This window comes from Temnothorax longispinosus, chromosome 1 (genome assembly GCF_030848805.1).
Source record: "Temnothorax longispinosus isolate EJ_2023e chromosome 1, Tlon_JGU_v1, whole genome shotgun sequence".
NCBI classification, from domain to species: domain Eukaryota; kingdom Metazoa; phylum Arthropoda; class Insecta; order Hymenoptera; family Formicidae; genus Temnothorax; species Temnothorax longispinosus.
This window is the reverse complement of record NC_092358.1, coordinates 23,222,194-23,242,718: the sequence shown is the minus strand read 5'-3', so window position 1 is coordinate 23,242,718 and position 20,525 is coordinate 23,222,194. Positions and strand designations below refer to the sequence as shown.

Below are 20,525 nucleotides of genomic sequence, written 5' to 3'. Positions count from 1 at the left end.
GACAATTCTTCCATTGCGATGGAAATATCTTGTCGTTGCTTGCTATTGGTTCACATCGACATCGAGGTGGGGGATCGCTGGTGCACAGCGATTTTCCCGTGTTCACCCGCGTTCGTCCCCCGTGTTCATCCATGTGTTCAACATCGCAACACGAAGTACACGGTTGGATTTTTGAAATATCAAAGTTTCACGGTGGCACCGATGTAAGAAGGCGTTTAGGTCGGAAGTACCTTTCGAAGTCAGAGCTCCGAAAATGGATCCGAAGACCGATTCGACGATCCTTGATGGCACTGTCAGCCGTTCGATCGAGATAGGTCTTCGTGTGATCGGCGTTTGGCCCGACTCGTCCTGCACGGTCCTTCGTCGCGCCTTCTGGATGATCACTCTGACGATGGCGCAGACCTTTCAGTATCGATATTTCGTCATACACGTCCGCACGGACGACCTGTCGCATCTGATGGATGGCCTCAGCACTACGATGTCTTATAGCCTTCTATTATTGAAACTCACGATATTCTGGATCAATCGGCGGTGAGTCCGTCTCATTTACATCTAGGTTTCAAAACGTTGTTATGAAACGACGACGTGGACGCAGTCTTTTCGTGTGTCTAAATCAATTTAGATTAGTCTAATATTTTTGAAAAATATATCATAAAATAAAAAATTATTTTGTACAGTGACATATATCAATGATCAAATAGATATAGATTTACGCAATTAAAATATTTAATTGTCATACACTATTAAACTCGTGGTCAAATTATACTTAATTTGAATATCATTTTTTAACCAATTCAATAAGTCGCCACTGCTCCTGTTCAATGTGTCGTTAATTTAACTAATCCAATGAAGTTAGAGTAATACTGTGTTAAAATAATAAACTTAGGAGTAGACACACACATATGGTAGTTAAAAATAACAAAATGTTATTTAACTTAAGGTACTGATTTAAATTTTATTCTTTAATATTTAACAGTGTATGTACTTTCGTTATGATTTGAAGTACGCGATGTGTAAAGAAAATAAAATATTATCACATTCTACTATAATCATAAGACAGTTCGAAAGGCATGTCTTCAAGGTTTTTCACAGGATATTTTACGACATCCTGGAGATGATGGCCCAGGATCGGAGCGAGTGCGTGACCGAGTGGGCCGTCTGCTCGATGTCAAGAACGATTGATGTGTCGCATCGGTCCTCCAACCTGATCATCGGCCTCTACTCGATGTCAGTGTTTCTTTACGGCACTGGCGTACTTGTTGCTCACGCCGACGAGCCCGACGAACAGCTCGCGGTGCCAGCGCGAGAGCTGTTTCTCAAAATGGAGCTACCTTTCGAATCCAATGCCTCCCCTGCGTACGAGCTCGTCATGATCACGCAGTTTTTCCACCAGCTCGCGGCAGCCACGATAGTCGGTGTGCTTAACGCCCTGATTGTCTCACTGGTAAGTAAACATGCTTTAAGCTGACGAAGATAATTGACTTGAAAAAGAACGCTTTATAAGTTAGAAAGTTAGAAAACAGTTTTCTAATTTTTAAATAAATCTTATTGATATAATAAGTCAACATATAATTCATTGTGCTTTTTGAGCAAGTTTCTTGATTTTTTTTTAGAAAAAAAAAGTGAAAAAAATTTGTTTTTATATTTTATACTTATTCAATAAAGAGAGCCAGGCAGATTGGATTCTAATTCCGAAGCATTCATAATTAAATTAATATGTATCGCACTAAATGTATAGTTATACCACGTGCCATGGAGATGCGTAATTTACATAAGTAGCTAAGTAGAATAATAAAGTAATTTCGATCGGCTCTCTCGCGTTTTGCGCCGCATTGTTCGTAATGAGTGTTCTGTATCATCCACGCGATTAATAACTTACTTCATTTATTTCATTTGTGCGTAATGAAATCGTTCTCGTGAGCTTAATCGATAACCGATAATGCGAAGTGCAAGCGTCTCCATATTTTTGCCGTTAATTTCCTCCGTTAATTTTTACAATAAGCTACATGTAATATCATCCAAAGTAATGCATAATTTTCTTTATTTCTTGGACTTAATTATTATTTATATATATATTTTTTACATATATTTATTTTTTTAATAAAATATCTTTGTAATTAATATTATACAGGGTCCCTAAAAAAAATTTTAACATTTATATGAAATTACCATTTTTAGAGAAGCAGGACTGATAATGTAAGATAGCATAGTAACAAGTATACTTTGTATTCAAACAGTGTTTACCATCATTGTTATGTGGAAGATCTTCGACAAAAAATTGCAAATGTGATTGCAGCAATACTAAAAGAAATATACCTCAGGGCTCTGTAGATCACTTGGATAAAATTTTAAGAATATGTTGACATTGAGGGTAAACAAGTGGTGACTCTTTGAAGACAAAAGACAAATTTGTTACTATAATATCTTGCATTATCAGTTCTGTTTCTCTAAAAAGTTTTACTTCCATGTAAGTGTTAATATTTTTTTGATGCACTCTATTTTACACTTTATCACTCACTTTATATTATCTACATATTTTTAATTTAATATTAATTATTGTATTAATTACAAAAGTTTAATTCTAAGATATAATAATAGACTTACTTATCTGCTGTTGTTTCTTTATTAATAAACTTTTGTACTCACAAGTTGTTCTTTGCACTGAATCGCGGTGGTATCGGGAACCCACTGCAGGGCGTTGACCGTTATTTTTAGATTCTTCACGTAGGTGGGCAAATCGATATAATGTGCCGAGGGTTGGTAGAAATATCCTCAGGTGACGACACGTTCGACTTGCGAACCTCGACTATCAAAGCTTTAATACGTCGACATCAGAGAATTATCGCACTCTCGACCGACATCGAGACTCTCTTCTCGTATATAGCTTTGATGCAATTCCTGTGGAACACCTTGGTCATCTGCTGTCTCGGATTTCTAATCGTGACTGTGAGTGGATGCTTCGTGAAATCGAAGATGCACACGGTTAATATATATATGGCAATAATATTAAATTGCCATTACACAAAACAATTTTATTTCAAATTGTCGGTTTATTGATATGCAATAAAACAAAATATCTCGTACGAGAATATTCAAAATAATTGGATGGTGCTCAAGTGTAGGTTTTAAAGCACTCTTATTTTGCTTGCCATTCAGAGTGTGTTTGACGTTTGATATTATTTCCGATTATATTACAGTCGATCAGCGACACGCAAGGATCCACGATGTTGATTAAATCTTTCTTTTTTTACGTTGTCATCACCTTGGAGGCATTCATATTTTGTTATGCTGGAGAATACCTCAGCGCCAAGGTGAAGAACGATTATATATAATTGCAGTTAAATATAATATTATCTTTATAAATTCAATATTTTCTATTCATAATTATAAATGCTCAATAAAATCTTGATATAATGATATATATATAGTTAAAATTTTCATGTCAGTTGCAAATGCAAATCCTGTATAACTGTCTGTATATAATTTATCGTCATATACTCGTTTCTTCAATATCAAAATATTATTGAAAAAATATTTTTTGAAAAATATGTCAGTGAAAATGTACATTATAGAATAATAATCTCTTTCTCATGTTTAGCGCTATATTTTTTTATTATAATTCTAAATAAATTTGATCATTCACTCGATTGCAGGGCAGAATGATCGGTGATGCAGCGTACGAAGCGAAGTGGTACAATTCGAATCCCACGCAGAGTCGTATTTTATTACTGCTGATTTTGAGATCGCAAAGAAAGTTAACTATTACTATTGGAAAATTTATGGATCTCTCTCTAGAACGTTTTACAACAGTAAGATGCGCTTTCAAAACGTTTTGCTGTATCTGTTATAGGTTGTACGTATATCTTGAATGAAAATACGTACGTTGCTAATTTTAATTCAATTTATAAATTAGAAGAAAATATATTTTTACATGTACCTGTAAAAAGAATATATTTTTTATGTTTTATTACATTTTTACATCAGCTTTATAGATAAAAGTATATCGCGTTTCAGTAGCTGTTACAAAATACGACAAGTTCTACCTTCTTTCTTCTAGATTATTAAGGCATCAGCGTCTTACGTATCCGTGCTGCATGCTATGTCCTGAAAGCCGTGTATAGTCGAGAAGGCAATACCCTCCGTGTGTTTATGTAACTATAATTATGTTATAAGAGACGTGACATCCCGTGAATTCTAGTAACTCATTAACGTTCCACGAACGTCAATGTCCTTATGTAAAACTACATCAATATATCTCATTCGATTCGATAATAGCATTGTACTTTTTATAGACAAATGTCTCTATGCGCCGCTCGACGTCCTTTCCTCATCATTGAAAAACTTTCATCCCCGCTTTCGATTTATTCTTAGAAATTTGTTTTCCACAATTCTCCCGCTCTTCGTTTCTTCTTGCCGTTCGAAAGTTTTAAGTATTCCACGCAGGCATTTAGTACTCACGTGTGTTCAGCGCACGTACATTTGCCTTGCATTTTTAATGCAAATAACAGACAGCGACCGAGCGAGGATGCGTACACAAGGGTGATATTGGACGCTTTCGTGGCTGCGTCTGTCCATTTTTTTTTTTTTCGTAATTATCAAGGCATCGTTCTATAGTTTTTACTCGTGACTTCCAAGATGAGAAAAAGACGTAAAATACGCGATGAATAATTACTGTCTCATGCATGTACACATGGTCGAGGTAGGGTCAGTCGAGGTGCTGAGTCCGCAGTCTCCCTGAGACTTCTCGATCGACCATATCTGAGAACTGACTTGGGACTTTCGATCATGCCACAGTCGGAAATTTCGCCTCCTATTCTATGATATTCCGGAATCAACGTTTCGTCAGCACAATATCTCGTAACTTCAGTAAACAATATTTGAGTTGTCCGATCATTCGGGCTAAATAATCCGACGTGAATCGAGCCCTTCTACATTTAGTCTTATCTATAATGTAGACAGAGAGAGGAAAACCGAGAATTAGTGATAACTCACGGTGTCGCCGGTTTGAAGAAGTGTCTTCGAGCACGATGGAGAACGAGATAGATTCGATGACCACCGTGTCTCGCTCCGTAGAATACGGCCTTCGTTTGATCGGTGTGTGGCCGGGCACGTCGTACGCAATTTTATTTAAAGTCCTCAGCATATCGTCGATGATCGTGTTTCAAATCTTTCAATATCAACACGTGATCGTGAACTTTGGCGAGGAAGACCTAATGATTCTCATGGACGCGTTAAGCGTAACTTTCGCGTACACCCTTCTGCTTATTAAAATGGTTATTTTTTCGTTCAATGCTCGGTAAGCTTTTTAAACATGATATTATACCGAGCACAGAATTAAATGTGATTCGCAAAACAAGCATCTTCCACATTTCTTTCGTTCTGTATCTCAGGTTATCAAGAGAATTTCTTTTATCTATATAAATTTCACCATTAATTTATATAACTTTTTTTTTCGACATCTTGCAAAGACATTTATGTGTTTTTGCGTAACCACATCTCAATATTTCTTTAAATAATCCATTACAGTCTGCTGAACGAAATCATGACATGTATGACCAAGGACTGGAAGGAGTGTAATATTTCGGACGAGTACACGATGATCAGAATAGCTTACGTCTCTCGTTTGGTCTCCAACAGTATAATCTGCTCGCACATGATGTCGGTATTCCTCTACGCGATAGGCACATTAATGAAGATCAAGAATGAAAATCAAACCGATAATCGAGAGCTCATCATTAAGATGGAGATACCCTTCGAGATTGAGAGCACATCGGTACACGTAGCTGTCCTCGTTACGCAATTTATTCATCAGACGACTGCGGCCGGTATGGTGGGCGTATTGAATTCTTTGCTGATAATATTGGTAAGTTCGAGCGTACGTGCGATTGTCTGCTGTTCCTGCTAACTGTAAAAGAAAATAATTACGATATGATACTAAGAAAGAAGATTCTAAAATATCTTAAGTATATGTATATATAGTAAAAAAATATATTAATTATACAAATATGATTATTTGTAAAATGAAGTTACACAAGTAGACATGAAAAGCACACTCTTTATTTTTGTTTGACATGTTGATTTAGATTCTAAACGAAACAAATGTACATTATTCATGAACATTCTTGTCATTCGCACTGATTGAAGCAAATTGTTCGCGTTTGTTCGCAGTTATTTGCTTTAAATCTAGATGTTAAAATTGTACTAAAAACATATCGCGACGTTTAGGTTCTTCACGTGTGTGGGCAGATTGACATAATACGGCAGAAATTGAGTGAAGTTACACAGAAGAGCATCGAGCAAGATATAAACGACAGCGTTTTGAAAGCGCTGATCGTTCGGCATCAACAGATTATCACCTTCTCCAAAAAAATCGAGGCTCTCTATTCGAATATCGCACTAATACAATTCGTATCGAACACTCTGGTTATCTGTTGTCTGGGATTTCTCATCGTGATCGTAAGTATATCGAATTAATACTAATTTCTTCGAGATATAAAATAACAGAAAATTTCAGTCTATCGGTGCCCCGGGTGGATCGATGATATTAGTGAAGTCCGTGTTCTTTTACTTTGTTATGAGCTTGGAGGCATTTATATATTGCTTTGTCGGAGAACATATCAGTACGAAAGTCCGTATATAATACACTGTAACATATATTTATTTCATATACGATATATTGCTCTACGACGAGATTTATCATATATTTTAGAGCGAAATGATCGGCGACGCGGCGTACGAATCGCTTTGGTACGAAATGAGCCCGAGTCAAAATCAAGATATTCATATTATGATCATAAGATCCCAAAAGCATTTGACGCTTACAATAGGAAAAGTTATGGAACTCTCTTTGAAGCAATTTGCTAACGTAAGAATTTAGTTAAATAATGGAAGCGATGATAAAAAGCTACATTTACGTGCACGGAGTGTTATCACAATGATATTTTGACAGTTGTTTCTTAATCGTTGCGTTCTAATACGATACATTTGCAGCGTACGATAACCATAATCATTTTTATCACGTTATAGATCGTGAAAGCTTCGGCGTCGTACGTGTCGGTGTTGCATGCGATGTATTGAAGCCTGAATGTACTTTATACGCTGCTTATATGTTCGCATGTTGAAGACTATAATACTTTTACGCGATCGACAATTTTCCTATTCAGAGACTCGATGGGGTTTCATATCGAGTGTATACGCGAGTAGAGAGGAGCAAGAAAATTATTTGCCGAAGCATCGATTCGTGACAATCGTACTTGGTTTGTAGTGCATAAGCATTATAGCTATAAATACAACGATTCTCTCAATCGATGTACTTTGCCAAATCTGATGAAATCAAAATAAAAGCATTTTTTTAAAACAGAAATTTAATTTAATTATCGAATATCACTTAAACTTTTTTTATATTGTTTAAGATCAAAATGTGGAAGATATTTTCTTTTTTTATGAATTTATTTCTGTATACATAAAATAAATTTTAAGCATATCTATATAAAAATATACATTTAAAATATATTTTTATATAATAAATATAAAAATATATAAATACATATACACACACAAACATAGTGCAAAAGTATTACAAAAACCTTTTTTACTTTATATTAGATTTTTATATTAGATTAGAATAAAATTAATTGTATAATAAAATAGTATTTTGTGACTAAAAATTTGGTATATATTTATTAACCGTATTTTTATTACATTTCCTATAAAAGATTTTTATTGCAATATTACTATAAATTTATTTGTTTAAGGTTTTTTTGAGCTAATGATTAAAGATGTAGTGTGAAAATATTATTGTACATAAATAGTGTTACAGTATTACGAAGTTCTTATCTTTATCACAAGAAAATGTCATTCGCTGAGATGCCTTTTCCTTCGCTACGTGCTCGAGCCTGCAGCACTGTTATCGTCACAGATCCTTCTCGGAACCACCCACAGCACCAACTGTGAACTGTGATCTTCGCACTGGTCTTTCTATCGTAACTCTCGAGGTACGTCGTTCGTTTTCCTCCCTAATAAACTCCCTCAATATGCTTCCCCAGCAGCGAGGAAACCTTTCAACCTCGCGGCAAGCAGTTCTTAGAAGCTGTGTTCTACCTACCTTGCTCATTGCATTTTTAAAGAAAAAACGTTCAGTTGCTGCATCGTGATCGGTAACTCGATGGACGAAGGGGACGACCCCATCATTCATTTTTATCGTCCATCAGATTATAGTTGCGGTTCTTACGCAGTACAAAATATATATTTAACAAATATTAATTTATTAATAATTGATGACATAGGATTATGTTTAGTTGTCGATTCGTGAGGCAATAAAAGTATTTGATGAAATTATAGTCTTCAAAATATTTCTTATAGTCTTTGGAAAAGATGCGTTTCTTCGCACGCAGCGGTTCGGTTCGGCCATCACGTTTATCTTATTTTATCATGTGTACCATTTCTATTGTGTTATTCAAATTTTGCAGGACAGTAATGACAATGAGCATAATTCAAGTCTCTTAGTACCAGTGTATAATGGTGAACGTCTGTTTTACATTTTTTATGCAAATGACGAACACCGGATGCGAGGGATGCGTAAAGTATATAGAAAACTTCGTAGCTGTCTCTACCTGTCTTTTTTGCAACTACCGCAATTATTGACACATCGATTTATAATTTTTTTCTCGCGACTTCTGATAAACTTCTGAGACAGAGAGAAGTATAATGTGAATAACTCCTATTGGTCGGTTACAATCGAGGTGGGGGTTCTTCGAATGCTGAATTAGATGCATTCTGTTAGAATTTTACAGTTTCACTGAGACCTCTCGGCCGATCATATCTGGAGAGGAAGTCAAGTTAAGACTATCGATTATGTAGTTGGAAGTTTCGGTGGAGTTTGCCTTTTAACTGTACGAAATCGAAGGAAGTTTCAGTATTGTTTTAGTGGCAAAATCTTAAGCTGTGTTGCACCGATCTAAGTTTAGACTAAGTGCTGTTACGTTAGCCAATTGATATCTTCTTCTAGATGACATTCTCGCTTATAATGTAGACAGAAAAGAAAAGAAAAATAAGTAGAGTTAATGATAAACCACGTTGGTGATCGTGCTGCAAAATAGACTTATTCGGGATCAATGAATAACGAAATAAAATCGGTGAATGTTGTATGTCGCTCCGTGGAGTTCGGTCTTCGCGTGATGGGTGTATGGCCGGGTACGTCCTATGCAATTTTGCGCAGAGTCTGCTGCATATTTTCGATGGTGGTGTTTCAGACCTTTCAATATCGATACTTGATCATGCACTTCGCCGAGACTAACATTTTTCTCCTCATGGACGTGATGAGCGCAACCCTGGCTTATAGTCTTCTGCTTATCAAAATTATTGTTATCGTATTTAACGTTCGGTAAGCTTCTTCGTCATAATGTAGGTACGTCGAGTACAAAATCAAGTACAGCCATAAAATAAGCACATCGTTGATCCATTATTCTAGATTTCAAGCTAATAATTGCAAAAAAAAAATATTTTGATTAATTGGCAAAATTAATTTGCAAATCTGCATTGATTCGTATATTTTCGGTAATATTTCGCGAATGCAATTTCATGTCGGTCAATATTTTCTTTGAATAACTCATTATAGTTTTCTGGACGATCTCATAGTACACATGGTCGAGGATTGGAAGGAGCGCGATGTTTCGAACGAATGCACGATGAACAGAATGGCTTACATCTCTCGCTGGTTCTCCAATTTGATAATCGGTTCGCACGCGATGTCGGTAATCTTCTATGCGATCGGCACGTTGTTGAGGAACGAAAGCAGCAATCAAACCGATTCTCGAGAGCTTATTCTTAAGATGGAGTTACCTTTCAAAATTGAAAGCACATCGGTATATTTTACCATTCTCGTTGCGCAGTTCGTTCACCAAATAAGCGCGGCCAGTTTAGTGGCTGTGCTATATTGCTTACTGCTGACACTGGTAAGTTTGTATGTCTTTTCGTAATTTTTCTAAAAATTACAAAAGAAGAATAATTATATTTAACATCATGAAAAATGATTTAGGGACTTAAATTGTCTTAAAAATATATTATTAAACAGATACATTATTATATAAAATATATTATTATCTAAATAAAATTCTTTTTCTTAGATTTTATTCTTTTTTTTTAAGATTACTAAAAATATATACAAATAAATAAGTAAAAATAAAAATACAATAATTATTAAAATATGTTGAAATTTTATTATTTAATTTCTTTAGAAACTTAAGTTTTTATAAATCAAGGAATTAGATTTATATTAAATATAAAAATAAAAATAAAAGATAAACAAAACGTTTTTACTACACAAGATGTTAAATTAAATTAAATGATTTAGGTTCTTCATGTGTGTGGGCAGATTGATATAATGCGGCAAAAACTAAGTGAAATCACGCGGAAGGACATCGAACAAAACGTAAACAAAAGTATTTCAAAAATGCTAATTGTTCGGCATCAGAAGATTATCTCCTTCTCCGAAAATATTGAGGCTCTCTTCTCGAGTATAGCATTAGTACAATTTGTGTCGAACACTTTAGTCCTCTGTTCCCTAGGATTTGTCATTGTGATCGTAAGTATATGTGAAACAACATAACTTATTCGAAACATAAGATATTTAAATTTTTAGTCCATTGGTGTCCCAGGCGGAACGCCTATGCTAGTAAAGTCCGTGTTCTTTTACATTCTAATCAATGTGGAAGCATTTGTATTTTGCTTTCTTGGAGAATATCTTACTACGAAAGTCAGTATGTAATATGACATGTATATTGGACATGATACACCGTTTTACAACAAAAATTATTTTAGAGTAAGATGATCGGCGACGCCGCTTATGAAGCGTTTTGGTACGAATTGAATCCAATTCAGAGTCGAGATACCCTATTTATAATTGTAAGATCACAGAAGTATTTGACGCTCACGATCGGAAAAGTCGCGAATCTCTCGCTAAAGCAATTTACCAGCGTAAGGATTTATTAAAGTAAAAGTACTAAATAAAAGTATACTTGTGCCATAAAATTTTATATTTTGACATGACCGAGTAATGACCTCTAGTTGCTTCATCGCGGCATAGTGTTCGCGTACGATGACTGTAATTGGCTTCTCTATCATGTTGTAGATCATAAAAGCCTCAGCGTCATACATGTCGGTGTTACATGCGATGTATTGAAGCCTAAACATACTTTATGCTCCGCTTATATCTTCGCGTGCAGAAGGATATAGTTTTACTATCACCAGCCGGTTACGTGATTAGCAATTTTTTCTATTCAGAGACTCGATGGGGTTTCACATCAGGTATATGTGTGTATAAGAGTAGAAGGACATTATTAAAGTATTGATTTGTGATGAACAATGTGAAGTTGATCTTCTCGGTCAATGTACCTTTTTTTAAAGCTGATAATAATAAAATAAAAGTATTTAATTGAATATTTAATTATTTAGCGTTGCTTTAAGTTACAAAAGTTAAAAATTAAACTTGGAAAATTTGATGTGTGTTTTATGTGTTGTATATGTGTTTGTGTGCGCCCACGCATATATTTGAAACAATTAGATATGTAAATATATATATGCATATAAGAAATATGATTAAAATTATTTTATATATTTTTTAAATTTTATATATATTTCATAATCAAATTGCAGAACAAAATATAACTAGTTCATTGTTTAAATATGTATGTATATTGATTATTATATTGATATACATATATGTATATATTAATTGCAGATTTATTACATTTTCTATATATTTTTTATCATAAATAAGTAAAAATTTATTTTAGCGTTATTGAAATTATTTTATGGCATACCGGGATTTATCCTAGTATCCACTTCTCCTTCGAGCAGAAAGAGAGCTCAGTTAAAATCAGCCCTCACATTTATGATATCTCCTGTTCATACCCCGATTGTACTGAATTACGGCGTTGAGCTGCACAAGACTGAAATTGGTTAGCATCGACATACGCTGACGAACGTTTGCTTTGCATTTTTAATGCAAATAACGGACAGAGACCGTACACGAGGGTGTAGAAGTTCTTCGTGGCTATCTCTGCCTGTTCTTTTTTTTTGCAAATGCGGTATAATCATCGAAATGTCTGATTATTTACTTGCAATTTCTAAGACAAGAGAATATGAAAAGATATGATGGAAATACGATGGATAAGTAATTTCTATTAATCAACTGTAAGGTGGGGGTTACTTGAGTACTGAGCTCATAGAATTTTACAGTCTCACTGAGACCTCTCGGCCGATCATATCTGGAGAGGAAGTCAAGTTAAGACTATCGATTATGTAGTTGAAAGTTTCGGCGAAGTTTGCCTTTTAACTCTACGGAATCGAAGGAAGTTTCAGTATTATAGTGGCAAATGTTTTAGTGGCAAAATCTTAAGCTGTGTTGCACCGATCTAAGTTTAGACTAACAATAAGTGCTGTTACGTTAGCCAATTGATATCTTCTTCTGGATGATATTCTTTCTTATAATGTAGACAGAAAAGAAAAGAAAAATAAGTAGAGTTAATGATAAACCACGTTGGTGCTGCAAAATTGACTTATTCGGGATCAATGAATAACGAAATAAAGTCGGTGAATGTTGTATGTCGCTCCGTGGAGTTCGGTCTTCGCGTCATGGGTGTATGGCCGGGTACATCCTATGCAATTTTGCGCAGAGTCTGCTGCATATTTTCGATGGTGGTGTTTCAGACCTTGCAATATCGATACTTGATCATGCACTTCGCCGAGACTAACATTTTTCTCCTCATGGACGTGATGAGCGCAACCCTGGCTTATAGTCTTCTGCTTATCAACATGATTATTATCTTATTTAACGTTCGGTAAGCTTCTTCGTCACAATGTAGGTACGTCGAGTACAAAATCAAGTACAGCCATAAAATAAGCACATCGTTGATCCTTTATTTTAGATTTCAATAAGCTAATAATCGCAAGAAAAAAAATGTTTCGATTAATTGGCAAATTTAATTTGCGAATCTGCATTGATTTGTATATTTTCGGTAATATTTCCCGAATGCAATTTCATGTCGGTCAATATATTTTTTGAATAACTCATTATAGTTTTCTGGACGATCTCATAGTACACATGGTCGAGGATTGGAAGGAGCGCGATGTTTCGAACGAATGCACGATGAACAGAATGGCCTACATCTCTCGCTGGTTCTCCAATTTGATAATCGGTTCGCACGCGATGTCGGTGATGTTCTATGCGATCGGCACGTTGTTGAGGAACGAAAGCAGCAATCAAACCGATTCTCGAGAGCTTATTCTTAAGATGGAGTTACCTTTCAAAATTGAAAGCACATCGGTATATTTTACCATTCTCGTTACGCAGTTCGTTCACCAAGTAAGCACGGCCAGTTTAGTGGCTGTGCTATATTGCTTACTTCTGACACTGGTAAGTCTATATGTCTTTTCGTAATTTTTCTAAAAATTACGAAAAAAGAATAATTATATTTAATATCATGAAAAATGATTTAAGGACTTAACTTGTCTTAAAAATATATTATTAAAAACAGATACATTATTATATAAAATATATTATTAAATAAAATTCTTTTTTTTAGATTTTACTTTTTTTTAAGATTACTAAAAATATATACAGATAAATAAATAAAAATAAAAATACAATAATTATTAAAATATGTTGAAATTTTATTAGTTAATTTCTTTTAGAAACTTAAGTTTTTAAAAATCAAGAAATTAGACACATTTATATTAAATATAAATTAAAATTTATATTAAATTAAATAAAAAAAAAGATAAACATAACGTTTTTATTATACAAGATGTTAAATTGAATTGAATGATTTAGGTTCTTCATGTGTGTGGACAGATTGATATAATGCGGCAAAAACTGAGTGAAATCACGCGGAAGGACATCGAACAAAACGTAAACAAAAGTATTGCAAAAATGCTAATCGTTCGGCATCAGAAGATTATCTCTTTTTCCGAGAATATTGAGGCTCTCTTCTCGAGTATAGCATTAGTACAATTTGTGACGAACACTTTGGTCCTCTGTTCCCTAGGATTTGTCATTGTAATCGTAAGTACAAGTGAAACAACATAACTTATTCGAAACATAAGATATTTAACTTTTTAGTCCATTGGTGTCCCAGGCGGAACGCCTATGCTAGTAAAGTCCGTGTTCTTTTACATTCTATTCAATGTGATGGCATTTGTATATTGCTTTCTTGGAGAATATCTTACTACGAAAGTCAGTATGTAATATGACATGTATATTGGACATTATACACCGTTTTACAACAAAAATTATTTTAGAGTAAGATGATCGGCGACGCCGCTTATGAAGTGCTTTGGTACGAATTGAATCCAATTCAGAGTCGAGATATCCTATTTATAATTGTAAGATCACAGAAGTATTTGACGCTCACGATCGGAAAGATCGCGAATCTCTCGCTAAAGCAATTTACCAGCGTAAGGATTTATTAAAGTAAAAGTAGTTAAATAAAAGTGTACTTGTACCGTAGAATTTTATATTTTGACATGACCGAGTGACGACCTCTAGTTGTTTCATCGCGGCATAGTGTTCTCGTACGATGACTGTAATTGCTTCTCTATCATGTTGTAGATCATAAAAGCCTCAGCATCATACATGTCGGTGTTACATGCGATGTATTGAAGCCTAAACATACTTTATGCTCCGCTTATATCTTCGCGTGCAGAAGGATATAGTACTTTTACTACCGCCAGCCAGTTACGATTAGCAATTTTTTTATTCAAAGATTCGATGGGGTTTCACATCAGGTATATGTGTGTATAAGAGTAGAAGGACATTATTAAAGTATTGATTTGTGATGAACAATGTGAAGTTGATCTTCTCGGTCGATGTACCTTTTTTAAAGTTGATAATAATAAAATAAAAGTATTTAATTGAATATTTAATTATTTAGCGCTGTTTTAAGTTACAAAGTTAAAAATTAAACTTGGAAAATTTGATGTGTGTTTTATGTGTTGTATATGTGTGTATGCGCCCACGCATATATTTGAAACAATTAGATATGTAAATATATATATGCATATGAGAAATATGATTAAAATTATTTTATATATTTTTTAAATTTTATATATATTTTATAATCAAATCGCAGAACAAAATATAACTAGTTTAATGTTTAAATATGTATGTATATTGATTATTATATTGATATACATATATGTATATATTAATTGCAGTTTTATTACATTTTCTATATATTTTTTATCATAAATAAGTAAAAATTTATTTTAGCGTTATTGAAATTATTTTATGGCATACCGGGATTTATCCTAGTATCCACTTCCTCTTCGAGCAGAAAGAGAGCTCAGTTAAAATCAGCCCTCACATTTATGATATCTCCTGTTCATACCCCGATTGTACTGAATTACGGCGTTGAGCTGCGCAAGACTGAAATTTGTTAGCATCGACATACGCTGACGAACGTTTGCTTTGCATTTTTAATGCAAATAACGGACAGAGACCGTACACGAGGGTGTAGAAGTTCTCCGTGACTATCTCTGCCTGTTCTTTTTTTTGCAACTGTGGTATAATCATCGAAATGTCTGATTATTTACTCGCAATTTCTAAGACAAGAGAATATGAAAAGATATGATGGAAATACGATGGATAAGTAATTTCTATTGATCGCAACTGTAAGGTGGGATTTACTCGAGTACTGAACTCATAGAATTTTACAGTCTCACTGAGGCCACTCTGATCAACCACATATCCACTGATGACTGTTAACCGTGGCTGAGTTAAATTATCAATTATGCTGTCAGAAATTTCAGCGCCCATTTTCTAACCGACGACGATATAAAATATAACGTTAAGGCAATCGTGTTAGAATTTCGATGCTACTTAAGCTGAGTGCGCTGTGTACCTATACTGATCATTTATATTAATCTTGTGTTAGCAAACTGATATCATTTTTTTGGATTACAATATTTCTGTAACGTAGACGGAAAAGAAAATCGAGTACAGTATTAAACTTAAAGTATTAATGTTAAATCACATTGATGCTATCGTGCAGTGAGACTGATTTAATCGGGGCTCAATGAATAACGGCATAGAAACGGTGAATACCGTGTGTCACCCTATCGAGTTCGGACTTCGCGCGATCGGCGTATGGCCGGGTACGTCGTATGCAATTTTGCGCCGAGTGTTCTGTATATCTTCGGTGATAATGTTCCAGACCTTTCAGTATCAACACTTGATCATGCATTTCCGCGAAGAGGATCTTTTGCTCCTCATGGACGTATTAAGCGCAACTTTGGCTTACAGTCTTCTGCTCATCAAATTGATTATTTTTGCGTTTAATGCTCGGTAAGCTTACTACTAAGGTTCTTTGTTGCGGTACGAAATTATAAATACGATTCGCAAAGTACATATGTCTCGGGTTCGTTCTAGATTCCAGGTCGTAATAAATCAAAAAAGAGAATCTTTAATTTATATAATTTTTGCTATTAAATCATAACAATTCTAATAACATCTCGCGAAGTCAATATTTCTATAAATCCGTTGTAGTCTACTGAATGTAATCATAGAGCGCGTAATTGAGGATCGGAAGGAGTGCGATGTTTGTGACGAGTACATGATGACTAGAATGGCGTACATTTCTCGTCGATTCTCCAACTTTATAATTACCTTGTATGCGCTCTCGGTGTTCCTTTACGCAACCGGTACATTGCTGAGGTACAAAAGTAACAATCAGACTGACACTCGAGAGCTTATCCTTAAGATGGAATTGCCTTTCGAGATTAAGAGCACATCGGTACACATAGTTGTCCTTATTATACAATTTGTTCATCAGACAAGTGGAGCCAGTTTGGTAGGCGTGATGAATTCCTTGCTGATAACACTGGTAAGTTTTGACTGTCTTCCCTTAATTTGTCGGTGTTTCTGGAAATCGCAAAAGAAAATAATTACGATGCAGAATATGCAGAGAAAAGGAATTTATAGACTTTAATCCATTTAAGAAATAACAAATATAATAAATATATTAATAATAGTTTGCATTGTCTTTTATTCAAAAAATAAAATTGTGCTACAATTTTATTCTTTAAATAAACAAAGAAAATACGCTTCCGTTTTCACTTTAAACTGATGATTATGAATGCATATCGTGACGTTTAGGTTCTTCACGTGTGCGGACAGATTGACATCGTGCGACAAAAATTGAGTGAAATCACGCGAAAAGATATTAAGCGAGGTGTGAACGAGAGCATCGTGAAAATATTGATTATTCGTCATCAAAAGATTATTTCTCACTCTGGTTATTTGTTGTCTAGGATTTCTTATCGTGATCGTAAGTAACACGTGAAATAACATAACTCGTTTGAAATATGAGATATTTGAAATTTTTAGTCCATCGGTGTACCAGGCGGATCGTCTATGCTAATAAAATCCGTGTTCTTTTACATTGTTATGAGCATGGAGGCATTTATATTTTGCTTCCTCGGAGAGTATCTCAGTACGAAAGTCAGTATATCACGCCAAGCATTTTGCGATACAACATATGCTAAGATTTATTGCACATTTCAGAGTCAAAAGATCGGCGACGCGGCGTACGAATCGCTTTGGTACGAACTGAACCCAAATCAAAATCGAGACGTCCTGCTCATCATCATAAGATCGCAGAAGCACTTGACGCTCACGGTCGGAAAGGTCGTGGATCTTTCCCTCAAGCAATTCGCTGGCGTAAGGAAATTAGAGATATGTAATGAAAGTAACGTTAGAAAAGCTATATCTGTAGGTAGGCTGTTAACGTGAATGATGTTTCGACAGCCGAGCAACGTTCTGTAGTCGTTTCGTCGTGGCACGATGTTCGCGTACGATGGCAGTAATTGCTTCTATCACGTTGCAGATCGTGAAAGCTTCGGCGTCATACGTGTCGGTGTTACACGCAATGTATTGAAGCCTTAAACTGCACGCCGCTTATATCTTCGCGTGCAGAAGGATATAGTACTTTTATCACCGTCAGTCGTTTACACGGTTAACAATTTTTCTATTCAAAGAGGCGGAGTTTCACATCAAGTGTATACGCGTGTAGACAAACAGGGGTAACGGAGCATCGATTTACCGAGGTACCTGGTTCGCGATGGCTTTATTTAGCCTGTAGTTCACAAGGACAGAGCTATAAATACATCGTTGATATTTTAGATTGATGTATTTTACCGAGTCGGACAACGAAATAATGACCAGAATAAACGTATTCCCCATTGAGAGAGATTAATTTAATCATCTACTAGCGTTTTTATATTAAAATCGAAAATTAATTTGGAAGATTCTTAAGATAATTAAACAAAATTATATGAAATAAAACTTAAGATGTTAAAAATGCAGTGTAAAAATAATAAATACAAATAGAGTGATATAGTATTATGGAGTATTCGCCTCGGTTACAAGGAACAATTTTCCGCTGACTGAATTTTTCTTTGCTTATATCGTCGTTCTGTAATCCTGCACCGTCGTCGTTGAACTGCCCAAGCTTTCTGGCAAGCACAATTGGCAGGCTACAACTGTGATCTTTACACTGGTTTTTCCATCGCAACGAACTCCTGCGATACGTTTTAGTTTTCCTCTCTCTTGATCGTTCAGAGCACAGGGGAATCCCAAATTATATTCCCTTGCAGAGTAACGAAACTTTTTACCTCACGACAAGCAGCGCTCCACCTTTCCTTTGCATGTTGCATTTTTTACGACATACAGTTGTATCGTGAACAAAAGTTCACGAAAAAAACAGAAAGAAGGGGATCCACCCTATACATATATATATTGTTTATGCGTGTATTCGTTATTTCTAAAATTATAGCTGCAGTTTTTTCTTCTTTTTTTTGTACACGATTCTTTGTACATTTCTTTTCTTACACGCACGATTGTGTACCTCTTATAAGTTGCCTGTTTTATTTCTGATACTTTAATGAAATATTAGTCGAGTTCAGAATTAGTCTGATTTCATGGTAAACGAGAGTGAAACAGGATATTAACGCGAACGTGCACATGATCTTCCATAGAATATATTTCGATCTATTGCAAATGATGTCCGCGGACTGGCAGGATTATACCTTGGACCGCTGTAACTCGCGCGTAATGACGGATACGGTGATTCTTGCACGCCGTACTTCGAGGTGAATCATCGGCATGCAAATGGTCGCCGTATTTTTATACAGCACCGGTATATTCGCCGCTAACGCAAACAGTCTCGAGACATTTTAAAGCCGAGAATGGTTAACAAATATCTTTTCAAAATATCCGGCGGATTTGACGAACGAAGTTACAATACGTTGATTATTAAGCACCAGCGTATTATTGTATTTGCGGAAAATATCGAAACTCTTTACACCGTACATCGCATCAATGATGCTTTTATCAGACACGATCATCATATGTTGTTTAGGATTTTCTATTGTCACTGTAACAAGTCCAAGACGACGTTACTAATAGACACACAAATATTGCATATCGGGTCGAAAAACTGTTGATAGTTATTAACACTGAAGAGATGTCTGGAGGTATAATATGCAAATAACTCATACTAAGTTACTGTTATGGAAATTTATTCAGTCGCTCGACACACTCAATGGTGCAGCGATTTTAATAAAGTGCGTGTTATTCTACATTTAGGATGAACCTTGAGGCATCCATTCATATGCTGTCTTTCCGCGGTGAATATCTGAGCGCTAAGGTTAGCGTCGAGATAACAATGGCAGCTTCATTAATTCGCGGATATCGTATTTTTTCACTTTTCAGAGCAAAATGATTGGAAGTGCGGCGTACGATTCTCTCTGGTACGATTTTCCAGCCAAAGAAAATCGGACTGTACTATTCTTGATTCTGAGATCGCAGAAAAGATTGACAATCACAAGCGGGAAAATCGTCGACCTTTCTTTGAAGCGATTTAGCATAAGATATAACTTATGATATTTTTCTGGCATTTGTCTGTCTTGTGTTTAATGTGAAATCGAATATTTATAACAGACTTTATTCTAATAATTATTTTTTAAGATATTAATTAATATTAAAACAAGACTTTGCTATGTTGTTATAGTAATAACATACAGTTTGAAACAAAATTCATTATTCCTATTTATTAATTATTGAAATAATTTAAATACAAAAATTAGCGTGGCATTATATTGGCAATGTACTGAAGAGAATAATGTATAACGGCTGTAACATGACGCAAAACTGAGTGAAAAGTAGAATTTAGTATATAGCAAGAAAATAAATATACAAAGTTTTTTCTAAATATTACTACTACTTTAGCTAATTGTAAGTAGCTTCCTTTTACGAGTTGCGCAAAAAAGGGATATTACAGTCCTTAAAATGAGACCAAAAAGTACGTGACGAAAGTTTTTCTCGTTTCGACGGATATTCTTCACGATACTATTAATAAGACAAAGTCAACCCGAGTGTTTCTTTCCTAGTGTTTTTAGTTTGTTCATCTACGGCGAAAAAGCATTGTAGAACAAACTTTTGCAATTTCGCTTTCTCTTGGCACTTCCAG

At 35.0% G+C, this 20,525-nt stretch overlaps 1 protein-coding gene, 1 long non-coding RNA gene and 2 pseudogenes across 14 annotated transcripts in view; 3 read left to right on the top strand and 1 right to left on the bottom strand.

The window, feature by feature from the left end:
- The window catches only part of LOC139819248 (uncharacterized), a 71,286-nt gene that overhangs the window by 28,257 nt on the left and 22,504 nt on the right, over positions 1 to 20,525 (bottom strand). For 6 of the 12 annotated variants that reach the window (XR_011733650.1, XR_011733645.1, XR_011733649.1 and 3 more), the window contains 2 exons: positions 16,664 to 16,918; positions 5,615 to 5,905 (listed from right to left, as the gene is read on the bottom strand). This is a non-coding gene — a long non-coding RNA (uncharacterized lncRNA). Of the gene's footprint in view, positions 1 to 4,043; positions 4,105 to 4,688; positions 4,792 to 4,992; positions 5,130 to 5,614; positions 5,906 to 9,704; positions 9,842 to 11,819; positions 11,939 to 15,295; positions 16,071 to 16,663; positions 16,919 to 20,525 lie in introns of those variants that run through there. The other 6 variants (XR_011733655.1, XR_011733654.1, XR_011733652.1 and 3 more) reach the window with 6 other exon arrangements.
- LOC139818764 (odorant receptor 82a-like) lies at positions 233 to 4,599 on the top strand. 2 transcript variants are annotated; one of them, XM_071787656.1, is made up of 6 exons: positions 233 to 531; positions 1,093 to 1,444; positions 2,716 to 2,946; positions 3,198 to 3,311; positions 3,654 to 3,853; positions 4,058 to 4,599. In XM_071787656.1, the coding sequence occupies exons 1-6, from the start codon at positions 254 to 256 to the stop codon at positions 4,119 to 4,121; spliced, it is 1,239 nt and encodes a 412-aa protein (XP_071643757.1). In that variant the 5' UTR covers positions 233 to 253; the 3' UTR covers positions 4,122 to 4,599. The 2 variants fall into 2 exon arrangements, with proteins under 2 accessions (XP_071643757.1, XP_071643766.1); XM_071787665.1 differs by having other exon boundaries at positions 3,654 to 3,809; positions 4,058 to 4,596.
- On the top strand, positions 5,028 to 11,512 carry LOC139819234 (uncharacterized; annotated as a pseudogene).
- LOC139819241 (uncharacterized) lies at positions 12,521 to 20,096 on the top strand (annotated as a pseudogene).